General features: G+C 38.1%; 2 protein-coding genes across 3 annotated transcripts; both read right to left on the bottom strand.

Moving 5' to 3' along the window:
* Positions 1-6,398: 6,398 nt before the first annotated feature.
* On the bottom strand, positions 6,399-9,635 carry LOC105959698 (ent-kaurenoic acid oxidase 2). Of its 2 annotated transcripts, XM_012983837.2 has the most exons (10): positions 9,319-9,635; positions 8,982-9,210; positions 8,496-8,820; positions 8,263-8,412; positions 7,921-8,175; positions 7,751-7,834; positions 7,582-7,660; positions 7,390-7,496; positions 7,027-7,145; positions 6,399-6,913 (listed from the first exon to the last, which is right to left on the bottom strand). In XM_012983837.2, exons 2-10 carry the CDS (start codon positions 9,074-9,076, stop codon positions 6,823-6,825), a joined length of 1,305 nt encoding a protein of 434 aa, XP_012839291.2. In that variant the 5' UTR covers positions 9,077-9,210; positions 9,319-9,635; the 3' UTR covers positions 6,399-6,822. The 2 variants fall into 2 exon arrangements, with proteins under 2 accessions (XP_012839291.2, XP_088679386.1); XM_088823260.1 differs by lacking the exon at positions 9,319-9,635 and having other exon boundaries at positions 6,722-6,913; positions 8,982-9,244.
* A 1,720-nt stretch (positions 9,636-11,355) lies between these two features.
* Positions 11,356-20,627, bottom strand: LOC148767862 (uncharacterized). The gene is made up of 6 exons (XM_088823393.1): positions 20,595-20,627; positions 17,907-18,020; positions 13,695-14,927; positions 12,015-13,556; positions 11,709-11,909; positions 11,356-11,628 (listed from the first exon to the last, which is right to left on the bottom strand). The coding sequence occupies exons 1-6, from the start codon at positions 20,625-20,627 to the stop codon at positions 11,356-11,358; spliced, it is 3,396 nt and encodes a 1,131-aa protein (XP_088679519.1).
* Between the last annotated feature and the right edge of the window lie 399 nt (positions 20,628-21,026).

Raw genomic sequence — 21,026 nt, 5'->3', positions numbered from 1 at the left:
TCATGTGCAAAATTTCAAAACGACAAGGGGGTTATGTGCCTAATTTCATACCATAAGGTGGTCATGTGCAAAATGTCAAAACCACAAGGGGGTTATGTGCCTAAATTCATACCATAAGGGGGTCATGTGCAAAATGTCTAAACCACAAGGGGGTTAAGTGCTAATTACCCAACTTTATACAAAAAAAAGCTAATCTAATTTTACGAGGGTGCAAAGTGTTAAAATACTATAATTCAGGGGTGTAAAGTGAAATTAAGCATATATATGTATACATAATTCATTAAAAATGATAATACAAACATAATCAGACTCTACACGACATCATCATCTAAAATGGTTGGTAAGATCCGAAAGTAATTAAATAACAGCCCTTGTATTTTATATTTTATATTTGAGATTAAGAGGCCTAAAAAAATAATTAAGTATATTACCATTTTTTTAAATAATATTAATGTATGAAGAAATATAATTTTAAATGAATATATTAATGCACTAAATCACAAGGTGCAACCATACAAGATTAAGAAAAAAGGGAATTACCAAAACAAGCTTAAGAAAAAATAAACATTAATGAATTTTTAACAAGAAGGCTAGTTTGTGCATAAAATAAATAAATAAACAAATAATTTAATCGATAGATAACGGAATAAAATAATGGGGCTCTTTGAGTGAACTCCCTCATTACTTTTTTTAATGTAGAGAGGTCCAAAATATTTCTGTCCATTTGAGAAAAGCCAACATCCATTTTGAGCGATTATGTTTTCCAGCTTTGCCCCCGTCCGCCACATTATCACTGGATCACGCGCTCAACGATTATTTTTTTTTCTCCCCTTCTTTTCTGTATCAGTTTCCTTAATCGACTATGAAGCATAGTCGATTAGCCTTAATCGACTATGCTTCATAGTCGATTAAGGAAAATCTTTAATTTTTTAATTTTTTTTTTGTTTTTAAATTTTTTTTTCTATATCAGGTATATTAATCGACTATGATGAAGCATAGTCGATTAAGAATCTGCTACTAAATATAACAAATCAAAATTGGAAAATTTGCAAAATCAATTATATTTTACAAAAACAAAAAATATACAAATATTATAAATGATTTATACAATTAGAATCAATAAATAAAAAATCCAAAAAAAAAAAAAAAAAAAGGAGTCGATCAACATTAATCGACTGCCAGAGCATAGTCGATTAGCTTAATCGACTATAAACATGTACATAGTCGATTAAGGTTTCAGCATGCGTGAAATTCTCCAGAGGCGCCGTCATGCGCCCGATCCACCAAAAAACCCTAAAATTTGCCTCCCCATCGTCACCACACCGCCGCCACAACACACCATCACCACCTTACTTTGACATTATGACGGTTTTTTATTACAAATAAATAAATAAAATCACAACTCGCACCACCAACCAAAGCAGAACCACCACCCATCAAAATTCGATTCCGGCGATAAATCGACAATCTTATCTCTATTAGCCTCTGATGTAGCAATCCTGGCATTCGAATTCAGAATAGCTATCAAAATCATTTATAATGTTTGATGGGTGCTTCCTCTTCTTTCTTTCTCCATCTTCCCGCGACGGCGGCGGCAGTGGCGGAAGATTGTCGGAGAAAACAGAGGAAAAAAAAACAAAGAAGACGGGAAAAACAGAGAATAAGAGAAAATAGAGAAGAAGAGAAACGATGGACCGTGAAAACGGCCGATGAAAGAATAAACATAAGATTAGGATTTTGAAAGAGTATAATAGACAATTAAGGGTAGTTTTGGAATTATGAAAATATCACATGGATGGAATATTAGTTAAGGGGGTTTTCTCTAATTATTTTTGGGAGGGGGTGTTTCATTAACTCATTTTCCTAGATGAGGGGGCTAATTATCCCTAAAATAATTGTTATTACCTATTTTTAATTCTTATATTTACAAATATGTATGAACCCTAACACCATCTATGGATTAGATTTCGATTTAAATTGTTTCTCCGAAGAAATTGAGAGTTTACTTAGAACCCTAATTATAAATCCGTATGGACCTTAACACCTTATATGGATTATTTTTTGATTTAAATTGTTTCTCCAAAAAAAATGAGAATTTTCATAGAAATGTGCATGAACCGTAACACCTTATATCGATTATATCCGGTTTAAATTGTTTCGCAAGATAAATTGAGAATTTACATAGAACCCTAATTATAAATCGGTATGAATTTATTGCAAAGAATATTCCAACAATAAGAGATCTTGGATTTTGGAACTAAACTAATACGTGAACATAAACAACTTTGGCGAAAGACAAACAGTGAGTTTGCATCAATATATGAAGAGAATAGAAGTATAATAATTTGTAGGCCCATTGGGTTGGCCCAATTATGCATATCATTAAGCCCCCCACTCTCGATTCGATGTGGGGGCCATGTTGAAATGGGTGTCAGATCGTGTCGAGAGTAAAATTTGTAGAAGTCGATCGTTGGCGTATGGCCTAATGGTGTGCGAAAACGCATCGGAGCGTGTGTCGGAGGGGTGTGAAGGCGCGTTGGCGCGTAGCGCAACCAAGTTGTCGCGATGTAAGTTACTTGAGTCGTGGGTGTTGTCCCGCGATGATGTAATAGCTCGGATCAAGTTATCTCCTCGTGGGAGTTGTCTCGTCGCGGGGTAATAGAGTTGATCGAGTTATCTCCTCGTGGGAGTTGTCTCGCGATAATGTAGTAGCACAGAGCGAGTATTCTCCTCGTGGGAGTTGTTATTTATCGACATTGTCAATGTTGTGACGCGTTGCTTGTATGTGTTTACATATAACCTTGTGCGTGATGTACTTGAGGAGGGGATCAGGCTCTCAAGATTTTTATATGGGGATCGTGCCCTTTGTTAGACCTCGTGGGTCGTAAGTATGTTTGGACCGTGGCCACGTTTTAATGAAGGACCCATCGAAAACAAGTAGATAAATTTGAGTAATCAAGCTGGCCAGGCTATATAGATTCCCATAATATTTCTAAGTGTTTCTAGGGTTGTAATCGTGCTAACTTGAGCTTGCGATTATATAGTGAATTTCGGGCGAGTTGTCTCCTCATGGGAGTTGTCTCGCAGCGAAGTTGTAGAATCATTGGATGACGCGCGACTGGCGAGTGTGCGGATTGATGTCGCTCTGAGCGATTTCTCTCCTCGTGGGAGTTGTCTCGCAGCGAGTCTTATTATCGAGCGAGGTAGCTGCACGTGGGAGTTGCCTTGCAACGGATTTGTAGTGTCGAGCGAGTTGGCTCCTCGTGGGAGTTATCTCGCTGCGGGTTCGTAGTACCGAGCGAGTTGGCTCCTCGTGGGAGTTGTCTCGCTGCGGGTTCGTAGTACCGAGCGAGTTGGCTCCTCGTGGGAGTTGTCTCGCTGCGGGTTGTAGGACGGAGCGAGTGGTCTCCACGTGGGATTTTCCTCGCAAGGGGTTGTAGGTCCGAGCGAGTTGTCTCCTTGTCGGAGTTGTCTCACTGCGGGATGTAGGACAGAGCGAGTTTGCTCCTCGTGGGAGTTTCCTCGCAAGGGGTTGTAAGTCCGAGCGAGTTGTCTCCTCGTGGGAGTTGTCTCACTGCGGGATGTAGGACAGAGCGAGTTTGCTCCTCGTGGGAGTTGTCTCGCTGCTGGTTGTAGGACCGAGCGAGTTTACTCCTCATGGGAGTTGTCTCACTGCGGGATGTAGAACAGAGCGAGTTTGCTCCTCGTGGGAGTTGTCTCGCTGCTGGTTGTAGGACCGAGCGAATTTGCTCCTCATGGGAGTTGTCTCGCAAGGGTTGTAGGACGGAGCGAGTTCTCTCCGCGTAGGAGTTATCCCGCTGTGGTTTCGTAGATCCGAGGGAGTTGGCTCCTCGTGGGAGTTGCCTCGCAACGGGTTGTGGTACCGAGTGAGTTGGCTCCTTGTGGGAGTTGTCTCGCAAGCCCCCACTCTCGAGACGATGTGGGAGCCAAGTCGAAAGGGGTACCGGATCGTATTGAGAGTAGATCGGTGCTGTAGTCTTGCGTTAATCGTTGGCATGGCGTGGAGAAATAATATTTTTTTTTTTTTCCATTTGATAGCGAACGCAATTTGGTAGGTGCGTTAAAGAGCTCGCGCAATTTGGTGGAGCGCGTTGAAATTCTCGTGCGATTTAGTGAAGCGAGTCAAAATCTACGCGCAATTTGGTGGAGGGCGGTGAAAGTTCCGTGCGATTTAATGGGAGCGCGCAGTCCAAGGGCGCCTTGGGAAAGCGTGCGCGCGCTCCCATTAATTTTTTTTTTTCCTGTCTGCTGACGCGCGCGCGCGTCAGCGCGTGTACTCCACGCGCGCCTCCTCCTCTTTTTTATTTTTTTTTATTATGGAGCCGCGCGCGCGCGGCTTGGCTCGGCTCGCGCGCGCGGCTCGGCTTGGCTCGGCTCGCGCGCGCGCGGCTCGGCTGCATCTCCTCCTTTTTTTTTTTTTTTTTTTTTCTCTTTTTTCTTCTACTTCTTCTTTCTTTTTCTTTCTTCTTCTAATTCTTCTTCTTTTACTCTCTTTTTTCTTCTTCTTGCTCTTGTATTTTCTTCTGTTTTTTCATCTTCTTTTTTTTTTTCTTTTTTCTTCATCTTCTTCTGGGGTCTCGCGTGCACGATTTTACCCTTTTTTTTTTTTTTTTTTTTTTGGTGGTTGATGTTCACCCCTTGGGATGTTCTATTTTTTGAGTAGGAAGATTATACTCGTCTCTTGCGATGTGATGTGAACCCACTTGGGGTTGAAAGGTAAGGGCGATGTCCAACCTTGGGATGGGTTAACCACCCACTGTAGGATGAGGCGCTCGAGACCTATGGTCTTAGGTGAATGCACACGGTTGTGTCGTTGCTTCAGTGACAACACGAGTTGAAGCTTTCGCGGTCGTATGCTGAAGGTCCTTGTCGGTTATCTGAACCGTTAGAGGAGCAAGTAGAAGTTGATATTGTTGAAGTTTCGGCGGTCATACGCTGAAGGTCCTCTTCGGTTATCTGAACCGTTCGAGGGGGGGCGGAAGTAGGCCCCCAGAGAGTCGATGACCCATGGCGAGCAAAATATTTTGGGGGCACTATAAACCCCCAGGGAGTCGATAACCCTTGGCGAACGAAATATTTTGGGGGCAGATGTAAGCCCCTAGGGAGTCGATAACCCTTGGCGAGCGAAATATTTTGGGGGCACTGTATATCCCCAGGGAGTCGATAACCCTTGGCGAGCGAAATATTTTTGGGGCAGATGTAAGCCCCAAGGGAGTCGATAACCCTTGGCGAGCGAAATATTTTGGGGGCAGATGTAAGCCCCCAGGGAGTCGATGGCGGTGATGCCATAGGTGGCTCCACATGTGGAGCAGGTGCTGGTATCGTGTTGGGAGCATTTGCTCCCATCGTGGCGATATATTGGGTCACGGCCTCTGTGGCAGCGCGAGTTGAAGCTTCTGCTATCATGCGTTGAAGCGCATCCTCGGTTATTTGAACCATTCGAGGAGCAGGGAGTGGTGGATCGGCGAGTGGTGGGTCCCGATGGGGGATCACCTGAACCTCGCGAGGCGGATCCATGGGACGTGGAGGAGGTGGCAAGCCAGAGCCTCCACGAGGTGGAAGGTCGTTAGCTGTGTCATTTTCTCTCCGAGCATACGCCTCAGGAGGATTTTGTTGGCTACGTGATCTGGTTTGCATCGTTCCCACAGACGGCGCCAAAATGATAATGCTAAAATATAGCTCACCTAGGGTGGTGTAGAAAATGAGCTGGGAGAGCAAAACAGATCAGTAGCTTGACAACTTGATGATCCTGAGGTCCCTGCAAAATGAGCACACATGAACTAAGCCGGGGGTTGATCCGGCGGAAACCCCTCCGACGCTCAAGTCAGAGGTGCTGATCATAGAAATAGTCCAGAGAATACATATTATAGTATTGCTCAGTTAATAGGACGTACCTTAAGGAATGAATTCAAACCTTTATTTATAGCTTAGTTGAGATTGTCGGACCCAAACCTTACTTGAAGGTGATTGGGCCTCGGTGATAGTAGTCTTCGATATTGGGCTCGTGGCCCAGTAGGTAAATAATTTGTAGGCCCATTGGGTTTGCCCAATTATGCATATCAATATATATATATATATATATATATATATATATATATATTATGATTATTGTTTTTTTTTTATATATATATAATATATGTTGTCTATATTTTTTATTATTATTTAAAATTATTAAAGGAAATGTATATTAGCTATTTTTTAAATACAAAAATTGCAGTACGGTACAACATTATCAAGGTACTAAAAATAAAATACCGCTACCATACCATAACATATTGGTCCGGTACCAATTCAATAGCAAATATAATGGTAGCTGTCTAGCTGATAGTTCAGTATTTATTCAGTAATTCATGGTAAGTATGCTGTGATAATCGTTATTTGGTAAAAAAAAAACTCCACCCTTAGATTGAAGCACTAACAATAAAAGAATGAAAACTAATTAGGATAATCCATTTGACAATAAGAGTATGATTCTTCATATATATTTATTTTATTCAAAATCACAACAAAAGTACAACGATCCACCATGAAAGCAACTAAAAGAAAATTGATTTAGTGCAAGATAACTATTCAACAAGATTAAAGTAGAGATAAAGTCTAATCACGAAAATTCCCCTCATATTTGAGTAATAACGAAAATTCTTCTGAGATATGTTGTCGTCTTAATTATTATGCAATCCCGGCCCCCTACGGAATTACTTTTAGCATAATTTTTTTATTCCATGAAATATACCTCTAAAAATGTAATTTTTACCAAAGCAACAATAGTAAAAGCCAAAACAACAATATTTTTTTCACCCGTTAAATTTTGCTAATATCAATCTCAACGCCGTCGTTTGGTTTCGGATGTGAAAGATACGTCATTCCCGCGTCACGATTCACCAATTCCCATCTGATTTTTTTTTTAATTTTTTTTTTCGAATCATGTCACAAATGATTGTTAATAACTAAAATAAAATAAATAAATAAAAATATAAATAAGGAAATAAAGTATTTATTATTTACCTATATCCTACAGCCAAATGATGAAGGAAAACAGAGACTTGTAAACGAGCAAGCATATTCCCAGCACAGATTCTTGATCCTCCTCCAAACACTAAATATGATCCTGGCTTTGCTGCTTCCTACAATATTTATTTTATAGCAGAACCTCGATAAATTAATAACATCGCTTAAATAATAGATTCTTCTGATCCCGACTCGGTAAAAACCTATTAATTAATTATTAGTTCGTTAATTTAATATTTCGCTGAATTAACAGAATTTTGCTAGTTCCGACTGTATTAATTTATAGAGGTTTAATTCTATATCTATATATAAGTAACAATGATGAAAATATTATTCATATATACATATATATACTCTTACATTCCATCTATCTGGATTAAAGCACATGGGATCCTCAAAATTATCGGGATTCGTGTGAAGGTATCGAGCCCAGCATATAACCTTCCATCCTTTCGGAATTTTATACCCTGTTCGAAAAAACGAACATTTATTACCCTCGGAATTTGATGAATTATGATAATACTATTTTTTCGTTGAAGAAGTTCTACGTACCTTTGTACTCGACGTCTTTATTAGCTGTCCTGAAAAAAAACGCCGCGATATTCGCCAGTCGAATAATTTCCTCCACCACCTAAATTCAGATAAAAAAAAAAAAAAAAACTCTGGTGTGACGAATTCGAGAAAATGCAAAACGAGGTTTCGATCGTACATTTCTACATACCCTACTCGTGTATTTGCATGACGCAATATCTTCATACGTGATCAAGTCTCCGTTTCGTTTCTTGGCTATCGGCATATGCTCTTCCTGCAATTTTAGTGGTGTTAACTAAAAATAGAAACACATAACTCATCATTAGACATTTTTTTTATTTTAATTTTCGTAATATTTACCCGAAGTTTGTCGAGAACGCGTGGAAACTTAGCGAGATAATAGAAAGCCCACATGATAGCAAGAGAAGTGGAAACATATCCCGCAACAATAAGGCTGACTATATTATCGAGCACTTCGATATCGGACAATTGTTTACCCTCTTCGTCCTTCACTTCCATCAGCCCTTCCATTAAATCGAATTTATCTTTTCCGACACCGAATTTCTTCCTCTTCTCCAATTCTTCTCTAAATATCGCCATTGCTTTCTCTCGACACTGTCGATTATTCGCACAGCACATTTCCATCAGTAAGTAATTTATCGAAAAAATAATATAATTTTGCTAATTTATAAACTTAGTGACCTGGAGGGCACGGTGCATAGTAGTTCCGGGAAAATTGAGTGGATAAGCTCTAAATCCGTCGAGTAGGCCTTTAAATAACTCGTCGAGGGTATCCAAAACGGGGCCCGGCTCAAAGCTAGCAAAATACTTGCCGATATTTTCAAATGTGACCTGATAAAATTATCGAATATCATCTCAAAATACATAATTCTTGAGACGGGCCATTGTTATTATTATTGTTGTTGTTATATTACCTTCTTGGCTTCGTTGAAGACTGTGACTCGACCCTTTTGAGACCATAAATCGAGGGCGGCGATTACACGAGGCTGCACCATAAGAGCGATCTTACGTAGAGAATCGGGTTGATTGATGGCTCTTACGACAAAGTTTCGAACCCTTGTATGTGAAGCACCTTCAACTGCTACGAGAGATGTGGCCCCCACAATTTCCAACGAAGGCCACACTAACAGAAAGCTCGATTCTGTTTGCAACACGAATTTGTTGGCCGATGGTGTGCAAGCTATGATTGCCGGTGAACCGAAGAGGTGCGTTCGATACAGTCCTACTCCATCCCCATACCTGATTAATTAACCACGAAAAACGAAAGAAATAATAATATTTAATTTATTCTATGTAATACAATTTAACTTTTGGATAGTTCAAGACTTGTAAAAACTGATCAACGTTACAAATTTATGGAATAAAATAAGTACTATAACGAGAACGAATATAACTCGTACTTGCGACGTTTGGAGTTGATGTAGTCATCAGGGCGGCGAAGAATCTTGAAGTACCAAAGAAAAGTCATCATCTCTCCGAAAAACGGCAATCCCATATACCCCGGAGGGAGCTTTGCTCCACCATCAGTTTGGCGGCGATTATGCGGCACAGCATACCACAACTCATTCCACCACCACAACAGCCACCCCGCGAATGAAACCACCACCGCAACGAATGCCGCATGCAAACCTGTTGTCATTTCCATTTTCTTTTTTCAGATTAATTTAGGACTTGATGTAAAAAATAAAAATAATGGGTTGAATGCACACATATATATATATGCTGCATGAATGATACCAGACAGAAGATTCTCTTGAGTTGAAGCGGGTTAAAGACAAAACTCGCTCTCGACCAATACATGCTCTCGACCAATACATACTGTAAACGAAAGCAATATAATATTGGAGTCGGCATTTTGTCGAACAGGTGGAGCTCAATGGCGGCGATTGGATGATCATATGCTAATAATAATGGGTTGATTGCAAAGTCAACAAGCATCTTCATCGCTCCATGGAATCACAGAAGCATCTAAAGGATTGTATGATTTTCACTTTCCTTTATTATTATTAATTTTTTTTAATAATTTTCTGTCTCTTCTGCGGGGAATAATAATAGGGTTTTTTGCAAAAACCACCCCTGTGTTATCTCTAATTGTCGGAAAACCACCTGTGATAAAATTATTAGCAAATACCCCCCTATGAAATTTAGTCAAGGTCACAAAACCCCCTGACAGCTTTTCGTGTAGCGCACGCGCAAATTATGCGAATGGTTGTGTATTTTGCGTCAAAAAATACCCGGAAAAGTCAAAAATACCCTTAAATTCCTCAAGGAACTGAACGACGTCGTTTTATATCATCTTCCCCATATATTCCGCAATTCCCAGCAAATTAGGGGTTTTACTCGTCTTCTTCCCCAATTTCTTGTGTTCATAGTCTGTAATTCCCAGCAAATTAGAGAAATCATGTCTTCTCACACCTCAAGCAACGCGACGAAGAGAAAAGAATGCAGGCCATATATGGATCTGAGGTATCCATTTAACCCATTTTGTTTCTGCAATTTGAAATCTTGTATAAGGGTGGTCGAAACTGCAACAAAACCATCAAAAGGAAGATTGTATTATTCTTGTCAGTTTCGTCAATGCCAGTTTTTCCGTTGGTGTGACCCGTATCGAACAACTTGGGAACCCATTGGGGTGACTGTACAATATCCAGGTTGGGAATATGCTGAGCAAGGTTTGCCAGATGATATCGAAGAGCTAGATGAAGTTATTTCTAAAGGTAGCGTCGAAGAGAAAAAAGAAAACTATCGGCATGATCGAATCTTGTTGAAAATCTCATGGGTTATATCCGTAGCATTGTTCGCCATTGTTCTGGTGTTGTTGATGAAGATTTGAAACCTTTAATCAATTTAATATGTTTTATTCAATGCAAGATATAATGTAGTGTTGTTGTTTATCAATGTAGTATTGACAATGTTATTTAGGTGTTGTTGATGAAGATTTGAAACCTTTAATCAATTTAATATGTTTTATTCAATGCAAGATATAATGTAGTGTTGTTGTTTATCAATGTAGTATTGACAATGTTATTTAGGTGTTGTTGATGAAGATTTGAAACCTTTAATCAATTTAATATGTTTTATTCAATGCAAGATATAATGTAGTGTTGTTGTTTATCAATGTAGTATTGACAATGTTATTTAGGTGTTGTTGATGAACATTTGAAACCTTTAATCAATTTAATATGTTTTATTCAATGCAAGATATAATGTAGTGTTGTTGTTTATCAATGTAGTATTGACAATGTTATTTATTCAAGTATTATTGAGAGTTTGAGATGTTATTTGTTCATTATTTGTTCAACTTTGCAATGATAAAATTATGTAAAATTTTCTAATTTTCCAGTATTTGGTTAGCAAATTAGCAAATAACCCCGCATATAAATAAATATCAGCAACCACCCCCCTATGATTTGAAATTAATTAGCAAATACCCCCCCTATGTTAATGAAAATTGGCAAGTATCTCCACTGTTTTTTCAATTTCCCTGTATTTGCCAGCAACAACCAATTCATATATCAACAATAACCAACAAGCAACATCTACAAATAAACAATAACAATAAACAATCCATAAAAAACATCTCAAACAAACAACAATATTTTTCAGAAACAGCCAACAACAAAAAATAATGTTCAATAGACATTACAGGCTGTTACAATTGCATGTTCAATAGACAGTCAACATATCAAACCATCACAGGCTGTTATGATTGCATCAAAAACCCAAAAATACCAGCAAAAGTCATCAAAAAAAATGTTCAACTTTCAACACAAGTCAAACTTTCCAAATGCGTTTCTTCTTGGCAGCCTCCCTAATATTATGAAGGACTTCGGATATTTGAGGCTTCCTTTTGCGCACATGAGGGTTGCTGGAATTTGGAACATTTGGAGGAACATTAGCTGTTGCCATTGGAGGAACAACTGCTTGTGAAGTTGGAGGAACCGTTGGTACAACAGCAGGCACTCTTTGTGTTTGATTTGTTGCCCGCGGGTTTTTGATTTTCTTACTTCTTCCTAGTAAACCCTCATTCCTTCTTCCCACATATACCTACAATTGTAACCTATGAATTAGAAAAATAAATGGGGCAGAAAGAGCAGAAAGATAAAACAATTTTTAATGTTTCTAACCCTTCCTGGTGCAGCAGCAGATTGATCTTGAATGGAAGAACTTGGTTGAGTACAAGATGGTGCAACAGAGCTAGAAACATTTGACCTTGGTGTAGAAGAGTTTGTTTGAACAGAAGTTGGTGCAGCAGAGTTTGATGGTCCTTGACTGGAAGATGGAGGAGCACCTTGAGAATTTTGAATTTCCTCATTTGCAGGGTTTCCCTCTCACAGACAAATAAACCAACAAATAACAATTAATGCTTGAAATCCTTCAAGAAAAAATTCAAGTAATTAAAAGGAAAAAAAATATTAAAAAGCTACAAATACCTTGTAAAGTTTAGACCTTGGATTTGTAGGATTTTTACACGATGCCTTGTTATGGCCTAGTTGTAGGCAGTTCTTACAAGTATGTGTGAGACCCTTTCTGTAAGAAGTGGTGTGAAGTTCATCTGGACCTCTTCTTCTCATTTTCTTAGGCCTCCCAGCTTTCTTGTTCAACTTTGGGGCTGCAAGTGGCTCGAAAGAGGTCTTGATGTAGTCTTTTGGTCCAGGGACTGCATGTATCATATATGCATAAACCTTCAAGTATGTATCTTTTTTATACCACGAGTCCACATAGTCCTCAACTTTATACCTCCTATCTGCAATGCAAGCCCATGCATGATGACAAGGATACCCATTTAATTGAAACAATCCACATGTGCATGTTCTGGTAGCTAGGTCCACGACATATCTGTCATTATGAATATCCACTTCAAATTCTTCTTGTCCATGCCATCTTGGAAAACAATTTCTTGCAAGTTGTTGAGACTTGTTGATCTTTTTCAAGATATTAGGACAGATAGACCCTTCATACTTCTCCATTCCAGCCTTTTTTGTTTGAATTCTGCTTGTCAATCTACTTCTGATCCACTCAAACATGCTAATGATAGGCTTCTCTCTAGCCTCAAGGATGTAGCTATTGAAGGATTCACACAGATTGTTTACTAACACATCTGTCTTGCAGCTTCTTGAGAAATAAGATCTGGCCCAATGACATGGAGGAATTTTTCTTAAATATTCTGCTGCAGCTTTATCAAACCTGCCAATCTCCACCATAACTGCTTCAAATTCATTCTTGTTGCCTGTGGAAGCAGCTCTCCATAACATTGTTTTCAGCTCCAAAGCTGGCCATTTTTGCTTGAAATTCTGGTAGATGTGCCTCACACAAAATCTGTGATCACAACCAGGGGCAACATCTTTAATAGCTTCAAGAAGACCTTTTTGCCTGTCAGAAATGAAGGTCCATTTCCTTTCTTCAACACCTCCAATTTCTTCTAGCAACTCACCCAAAAACCATGTCCAGGATTCTCTGTTCTCAACTGGAACCACAGCTAGAGAAATTGGAAAAAGGTTATCATTCCCATCCCTCCCAACAGCACAAAGAAGCTGCCCTCCATGTGGTGTTTTCAAAAAACAGCCATCTAATCCAATTAGTGGCCTGCATCCTGCAAGAAATCCCAACCTCATTGGGGGAAGGCTGAAATACATCCTCTCAAAGATTGGAGGATCTGAATAAAGAATCTTTCTCAGCAATAACTTAGCACCAGGGTTTCTAGCTCTAACAGTTTCACAGTAATCCCACAGGAGACTGTATTCTTGAGCATCTTGTCCCCTTATTTTGTTGAGTGCACCTTTTTTTGCCCTCAAAGTCTTCCAGTAGCCAGCTTCTACACCCACCTTTCTCATCACTGAGTTTCCAAGTTTGCATATTTCAACATCTGGATTGTCTTTAATGGAGTCTCCCATTCTCCTTCCAATATATTTTGCACTAGCATGCTTGTTAATTCTTTTCCTTGAACAGGTGTGTTCTCCAGTTAGTTTCTTGATCTACAATAAATAAATTAAAAATACTTAATTAAAAAATAATACATAATAGATAAGTACATAAATATTAAAAAAAAAACAGAAACCAAGAAACCATAATATAAAATAGAATAGTACACAAAAAATATAATATTTAAATACCTGAAATATTGGACCACCTTGTACAGCAGATGCATGGATTCTCCAACTACATCCTTTTTCTTTGCATTCTGCAGTTACCCTTTTCCTTTCATTTTTCAAAAATTCAAGTTCATACCCATTTCTCACTAACCAATCTGTGAGAGCCTCTCTAAATGCATCAACATTTGAAAATTTCATCAACTCTTCTAAATTTTTATTCTTCATACTCTGTCCTTCACTGAATATAGGGCATTTGGCTTTGGTTGAGTCATTCAGATTCTCAATAGTATCATCATCTTCTGCATCACTGTACCATTGGGTTGTAGATGGTTGCACTGCACATTTCTGCAACCTTCTAGCTGGTCTTTTGGATTTCTTGCCCATTCTTTTCAACTTCTTGATCAAGTCTTGCTTACTGAACTGTCTATTCAAAAAAATGTCATCATCTGAAGACCCCTCAATGTCTTCTAACTCTTCACTTGGAGCATCAGAATGTACATCAACATCATCTGAACAATCTTCAGGCTGAATGTAGTCACCATCATCTGAATCATCATCCTCAGAAAACACCACATCATCATTTCTGGTATCTTCATTTCTTGGTTCTTCAGTTGGTTGTTGTTCATTTCTTGGTACTTCAGCAAACACATCTTCAGGTGTTGGTTCTTCAGTGGTTAGGAATTCAGCAAAAATCTCTTCAAGTGTTGGTTCTTCAGGCTGTACTTCTGCAGCTGCTGCTTCTTCATGATGTAGTTCTTCACTTGTTGGTTCTTCAGGTTGTACTTCTTCACTAGTTGGTTCTTCAGGATGAGGTTCTTCAGGCTGAGGTTGTGCAGTTGTTGAGTCTTCATCAACTGTATCTTCATCACCATTCCGCAAATAAAGAATTTCTTTCCTCTTTTCAATTACATTCCCATCCTTATCAACTGCAATGATTGGCTCTATGTCTACATCTTGAGTGTAAAGTGTCAACTGGTCCAGTTCTTCATGAACATTCACCAACCATGCAATACTTACATCATCTATAATGTACTTGAGCCCATGTTCAAGTGATTGCCCAGGGTACAAGAAGTAAAAGTTGACATTCACTTTTTTACCTTCACATGCTTTGTACATATCATACAGTAACTGCCTGTTCAAGTAGTCCAAGCAAATCTTTCCAGCCACTACATTTCTCCCTCCAACATAACACAATTCAGGATTATATACGAAAACCCCATCCAACCATACAGATATTTCGCACAACAGGTTCATCTGCATAAATAATAAAACTTTAAGTGAAAAAACTCTACAATAGTTAATAAAAAAAAAACAAACAGAAAACCCTAAAAATCTCAACAGTAAAAAAAAGAAATGCAGACAATGTCTGGACAAAAATCATAAACAAAAATTTGAATAAAAAAATTAAAAAATTGAAACCCCCAAAAAATAAGACCCCACATGTCTCTTGAAGATATAGACAACATATACCCTACATAAAACAATAATATCAAAAAATGGACCACTAATCCACAATCTCCAAAAGATCCAGACAATGTCTCGACAACAACCCACATTCTCGAAAAAAATACATAAAGTTTGGACTCCAACCTACAACTCCCCCAAAAAAACGAAAACCTCAGAAACTTAAACCCTACTATTTTAATACAAATGTCTGGACCACAACCCACAACTCCCCAAAAACTTCATACCTCTTTAATCGAAATTTCACAGTCGTCTTCACGTCTTTCTTCGAGAATCTTTAAATAGAAGGCATTTGGGAGAGTATTTCGATCGAAATTGAGTTTGGAGTTTAGGGTTTTTTTTTCTCTTCGATTTGGGATTGAATTTGGGAGAGGTGGATATTTTTGGTTTTGAGAACACGTAGCAGGTGTTTTGAGTTTTGGGGGTTTTTTTAAATTTTTTTACATTAGGGGTAATATAGTCTTTTTACTTTAGTCAACAGCCAAATGATGAATAGGTGGCGGTGTGCAATGCCAAACACAATATAGGGGGCTTTGTGCTAATATTTATAATACAGGGGGGTATTCGCCAATTAGAAATAACACAGGGGGGTCATTGCTATTAGCTCAATAATAATATATAGAATCTTCAAGTATGCTGAAAGTGTTGATACAGACAAAAACCTTTCGTGTGCTAAATTATTTATTTTTTGGGTTATTTGAGATGTATTTAAAAAAATCTAATAAGGCCTCGTTTATGTGGAGATTAGTCGTGATTAACTAAATAATAGGACTTTCTTTGATGTTTGTTATCCACAATAAATTATGTGGTCGACCCGCCAAAATTATGTTATCATGGTTTATCTTGTCTTTTAGTGAGTATTTTTTGATGGATGTCGTGATGTCTGATAAAATAATTGAGTTTTCATTAAATTATTTAATCTTATCTTGACAACCAAACGAGGCCTACTATATATATATATATATATATATATATATATATATATATATATATATATATATATATATATATATATATATATATATATATATATATATATATATATTATGTGTCGAAATTGGTTTTTTTTCATACAATTTTCGACAAGTTGGAATCGAAAATTGGCCAAAAATTCGACCTTTATGTGTCGAAAATTGTAGCCTAACTTAAAAAAAAAAAAAAAAAAAAAAACGACTTTGAAGCTCAAAAAAGACATGAATATATATACTTTAATGGGTTCTCCTTTCATGTAAACCACCATTTTATTGTCTTGTGACTCAATTTTACAAATTTTGTGAGGTTTTGATTTTTTTGAATTTTGAGATTTTTCGGAGGGTTTGTAAGAAGATGAAAATGAAGAAGAAGAGAGGGTTGGGTTTGTGTTTGGGGAGAAGAAGAGAGTTTTTAAATTTTTTTAATTCTTGGTATTGAAATGAGGAAAAAAAATATTTTTTTTGTATAAATTGTATTTTGTTTGATGAGGGATATTTTAGTACTTTGCTATTAAAAAAAATTATTTGTGGTACTAATCTAAGAAAAAATTGTAAAAACTTGTCTAAAATATGGTATTAAACTTAGTGGTATTGAAATGAGAAAATTTTGGTATTAGTTTTAGCCAATCCCGTATAATTATACAAGTATAACGACCAAAATACCACGTTTATTAATTGTTTCTCGACTAATTAAAAGTAACAATGGCAGAATTGTACTTTACCGGCAGCCATATCATTGAAATTATAAATCGACAAATAATTTGATTAAAAGATTCTGCAACTATTTATTATGAATTAATTACTAATTATGTATTTCAAAGATGTTGATTCATATCAATAATTATTTTCCACCACATGGTCAATGAAACTACACAGGTCGCCGATCCTCTTGACTCATCCAAAATATCTCCTATTAGATCATTAAAGCAGATTACATTAATTAAATGTGTATGATCAAAATACATTATTTAAAATATAGTGCTATAATTAGGGGTGACAATGGGGCGGGTTTTGCAATCCCCTTCAAAAATTCAGAATTTTATGAATTGGGATCCCCAAATCCGGTCCACTCCGTAAAATCTCCACAGGTATCCGCTCCGCAAAATCACCATTTACAAAGAAAAACGGTCTACTTATAACTTACAGACTTATTTCAACAAACAAACCAACAAAGTGCAAAGTTAAAAATATGCATCATAGTTTAATATAATAATTATTAAATATATATAAATAATATGGGCGGGTGCATACAGACCCGTCCCCTTCCCCTTACTCGGTCAAATATTTTTGTCAATCCCCATCCCACCCCCATATATTTTCATGGCGGTCATACCGAAAAAATTTCTGTCCGTGCGGGGCTGGGCAAATTGCCATCCTTAGTACAATTGTTATTCCAATGATTTGCCTAACTTCATCTAAATTATAGACAAATTATTTTAATATTCAATGAGAACTAACGAATTAATCTTATGCGTGATATGTAACGTCGACACGTCATCTCGATCGTTTATGGATATAATACTAAACTTTGAAATGTACAAATAAATGCATAGTGTGTGATTCGCCCTAAAAACCGCCTTGGCTCCTTTGAGCTTGAGTGTGAATGAGGGGCTTGACGAGCAACTTGGTCCGTTTACTCTGCAAGAGAAGAGAGCCGCACTGACGCCGGATTTAGCACTTAGACAGTCAAGTCAGCGAATTGAAGGTGGTTTTAATAATGGATGCGTTATATTGAATTAAGAAGGGATATATAGATGGAACCTCGAAGTGGAAGTGTGTGAACATGTATTTATAATACCTTAACATAAGCTCTGCGTAAATCCTCATCATTACCTTCGGGACAGCTACGACTGTTCTCTACGGGATTACCAGGAGTAGCCTGACCCGTACGCCTTCCTGTTCGCGGCGGTCTCTGGCCATTCGACCATTAAATGCTGGTGTCAGAGCATTTAATGCGCCGATGAGGGGCATAAATAATGATTGTCAGTCTTCCATTAATGCGGCCCTCAACGTCTGTCGCCGCTTATGTCCACGGTGGGGCCCTTCCGCCCCCTCACACAAGCGAGTAGCCCATCCGATGTGTTTACTCTAAGCGTCATAAAACTCTTCGTGTTATACACAGTAGCAAAATAACCTATATGATACAATGTTATTAGCAAACCTCCTGAAAACATGCTACTTAGGGGGCTATGTGCTAAAAGAATACATTATTGTAGGGATTTTTTTTCTAATATTTAATTTTTTTTAACAATTTAATAAAATACAGGGGTACTAAATATAATAAATAATAATATTTAATGAAACAAATAATAAAAGGAATTACAAAGATAAAAAAATAGATTTTTAATCTACGACCTAAAAAATTGTCCTAAATCTTTCTATCTAGGTTTATTTGATAACTCAATTACCTTAACTTCCGTGTATTGCATGTCAGATAGTATATCATATTCTCGTACCAAATCTTGCCTAGATTGGGCCACGTTGCCACTTTATTCAAGCTTTTCTCGTTTCTCACTTTTAGTTAGTGATTATTCAGACTTATTAATTTGCCGAATTAGGTCGGATCATTACAAAATTTATTATACTTCAATAGGGTTTTGTAGAACATACTGTTAGAGTAAGTGACCAACAAGCCAACATGTGGCTGTCGTCTTTCGTATTTATTATGGTAATAAACGAATCTTTCGTATTGACGATAAAACACCTTGGCATTCTATATCTTTGTCCCTTTGTCACAAACATAGATATAGTTCTTACAGTTATTACAAGTACTAGTAATTGATCGTTATGATCGTGAGATATTTACTTAAGTATTATAACTGTTAAACGTGTTCCTAGTCGAAGGGTTACGCTACCAATGAGGATATCGGCCTTTCCCATTAAGAGACTAGCACTTAGTGTATGTGTACTGCATCTCATCAGTAAACGGTATTGTGATATCGGCATGCATAAGTTGGTGCTCGTAAGTTGACGAGTTCACTGAACTCCCTCACCCTAGAAATCTCTAAGTGGTTCCCAATAATCGAGTAGAGATATATATGGTATAGTTGTACACCATTAGTCTTTATGACCTAGACATCACCGTGACTTCACTAGAGGATCAGCTGTATCGTGACCTATCCCTGAGTTCCACCGAGGACCATCCCAAGGGCCAGTGTTCGTGCAGTCCGAAATCTAGTGGGAGGTCTGTGCATTGTAGTCGGGGATTCGATCGCTAGAATAGTCTTGGATGTCCTGTGTGTTCTTACAGTTTGTAATATCTTTAAGTCTCTGGCCAGAGCTGACTAAGTGATGATTAGAGAATTCGATTCTCTAAGTCATGCACGTAACAATTACAACACTTAGAACGATCGCACGGTCATTGAACAAATAAAGAGGTCTCGATGAACCAATGCCTCTAGTTCAATCGGGACATATGAATCGAAGGGATCGTACTGTACGTTAACTATATCTGAAGGTTCTTGCAGGCACTTCATTTGTATCTAGGGAATCATGACGCGTAGTTGCTAAACGCCAATCTTGATTCGTTGGGTGATTAAGGTGAAACGAGTTTCATCTTAATCGTAACTCTAAGGGACGAGTTTTGACCACAAAGGGTTGTGGGCCCACGACTAGCTTACACCTGAACCATCGAGGATCACACTGCTCGTGCACATGAGATCTTTGAATAAACGGTCAAATGTAAAAATGGTTTATCTTTGCATGATTGGAAGTCAATATGATTGGGTCCAACATTCGTAATTTGGAAATATGAATGAAAAAAAGAAAAAAAAAAGAATAAGCGAACATCTTAGTGGACTTTCTAAATCAGGAAATTTCCAAATTTATAAATTGCACTGAATTAGGGTTTCCACTTTTGGAAAGTTGGAAATCGAGAGTTGGCACTCGTAATGACGAGGACATTATATTGATTCCGAAAATGTTTGTTACAATTTTCCGATCATCGAATTGAGAGAGACGAGCAAATAAAAGACTAACGAACTTAAGCTGTTGGGCCCGGTCCAACTTAAGCCCGTTAGGGCTTTTATGCAAGACACTATAAATACTTGATTTATAGATCTTGCACACAACACACGAACTAAACCCTAGCCGCTCTCACCTCTCTCGGGCGATCTCAACCCGCGGCCACCACCGCCGCCGTCGCCACCATCTCGCCGGAATCGGCCATCCGTTGGCCGATCCTTTTGGTAGCTCTTTTCTCTTTTCGTTTCTTTCCGTTTTATTCTAACTACTTCGTGTCTAGTGCCACGTTTTAGTAGATCGAAGTATACGAGGTGAAATCCGAGAGGAGGAAGATCGAAGATCGAAGAATCGAGGAGCAGCACACGATCCGACGTCGTAAGCAATCCCACGCGCCGCCCGAAGACAGCGCGTGAATCACACGCGCCGCCGTAGCTCAGATCTTCGCCGCTGCTGCATCGCCGTTGCTGCCCCGGATTGCACGGATTGATTTCCGTGTCAATCTAGCTTCGCTTAGTGCACCTACCTCACGCTTCAAGAGGTAATGTTTCGAATCCATTGTCGTTCGATTCGGTATCGTTTAAATTAATATATGCATGTTCGTTTTAGTATAATAATTGTATGATTTTATGTGACTACATGATATTGTTTATTTACTGTGAGCATGTTATTTGATTTAAACGCGAGCATGCTAATTGATTTAATTTCTGTGCATGGGAGGTCTGTGCATTGTAGTCGTGGATTCGATCGCTAGAATAGTCTTGGATGTCCTGTGTGTTCTTACAGTTTGTAATCTCTTTAAGTCTCTGGCCAGAGCTGACTAAGTGATGATTAGAGAATTCGATTCTCTAAGTCATGCACGTAACAATTACAACACTTAGAACGATCGCACGGTCATTGAACAAATAAAGAGGTCTCGATGAACCAATGCCTCTAGTTCAATCGGGACATATGAATC

Source organism: Erythranthe guttata, chromosome 9 (genome assembly GCF_056151865.1).
Source record: "Erythranthe guttata isolate IM_541 chromosome 9, IM_541, whole genome shotgun sequence".
Taxonomy (NCBI): domain Eukaryota; kingdom Viridiplantae; phylum Streptophyta; class Magnoliopsida; order Lamiales; family Phrymaceae; genus Erythranthe; species Erythranthe guttata.
The sequence above is the reverse complement of the archived record's forward strand: the minus strand, read 5'-3'. Positions and strand labels throughout refer to the sequence as shown.

What these genes read in the sequence shown, in the direction of transcription:
- LOC105959698 (XM_088823260.1), bottom strand. Translation starts at nt 9,226, where the DNA reads ATGGAAATGACAACAGGTTTGCATGCGGCATTCGTTGCGGTGGTGGTT. An exon ending in ATCAACTCCAAACGTCGCAA is followed by an intron (nt 8,821 to 8,981) that starts GTACGAGTTATA and finishes TTAATTAATCAG; the next exon opens with GTATGGGGATGGAGTAGGAC. An exon ending in TCTTCAACGAAGCCAAGAAG is followed by an intron (nt 8,413 to 8,495) that starts GTAATATAACAA and finishes TAATTTTATCAG; the next exon opens with GTCACATTTGAAAATATCGG.
- LOC148767862 (XM_088823393.1), bottom strand. Translation starts at nt 20,627, where the DNA reads ATGGATTCGAAACATTACCTCTTGAAGCGTGAG. An exon ending in AAGGTGGTCCAATATTTCAG is followed by an intron (nt 13,557 to 13,694) that starts GTATTTAAATAT and finishes TATTTATTGTAG; the next exon opens with ATCAAGAAACTAACTGGAGA. An exon ending in CAAGGTCTAAACTTTACAAG is followed by an intron (nt 11,910 to 12,014) that starts GTATTTGTAGCT and finishes TGTCTGTGAGAG; the next exon opens with GGAAACCCTGCAAATGAGGA.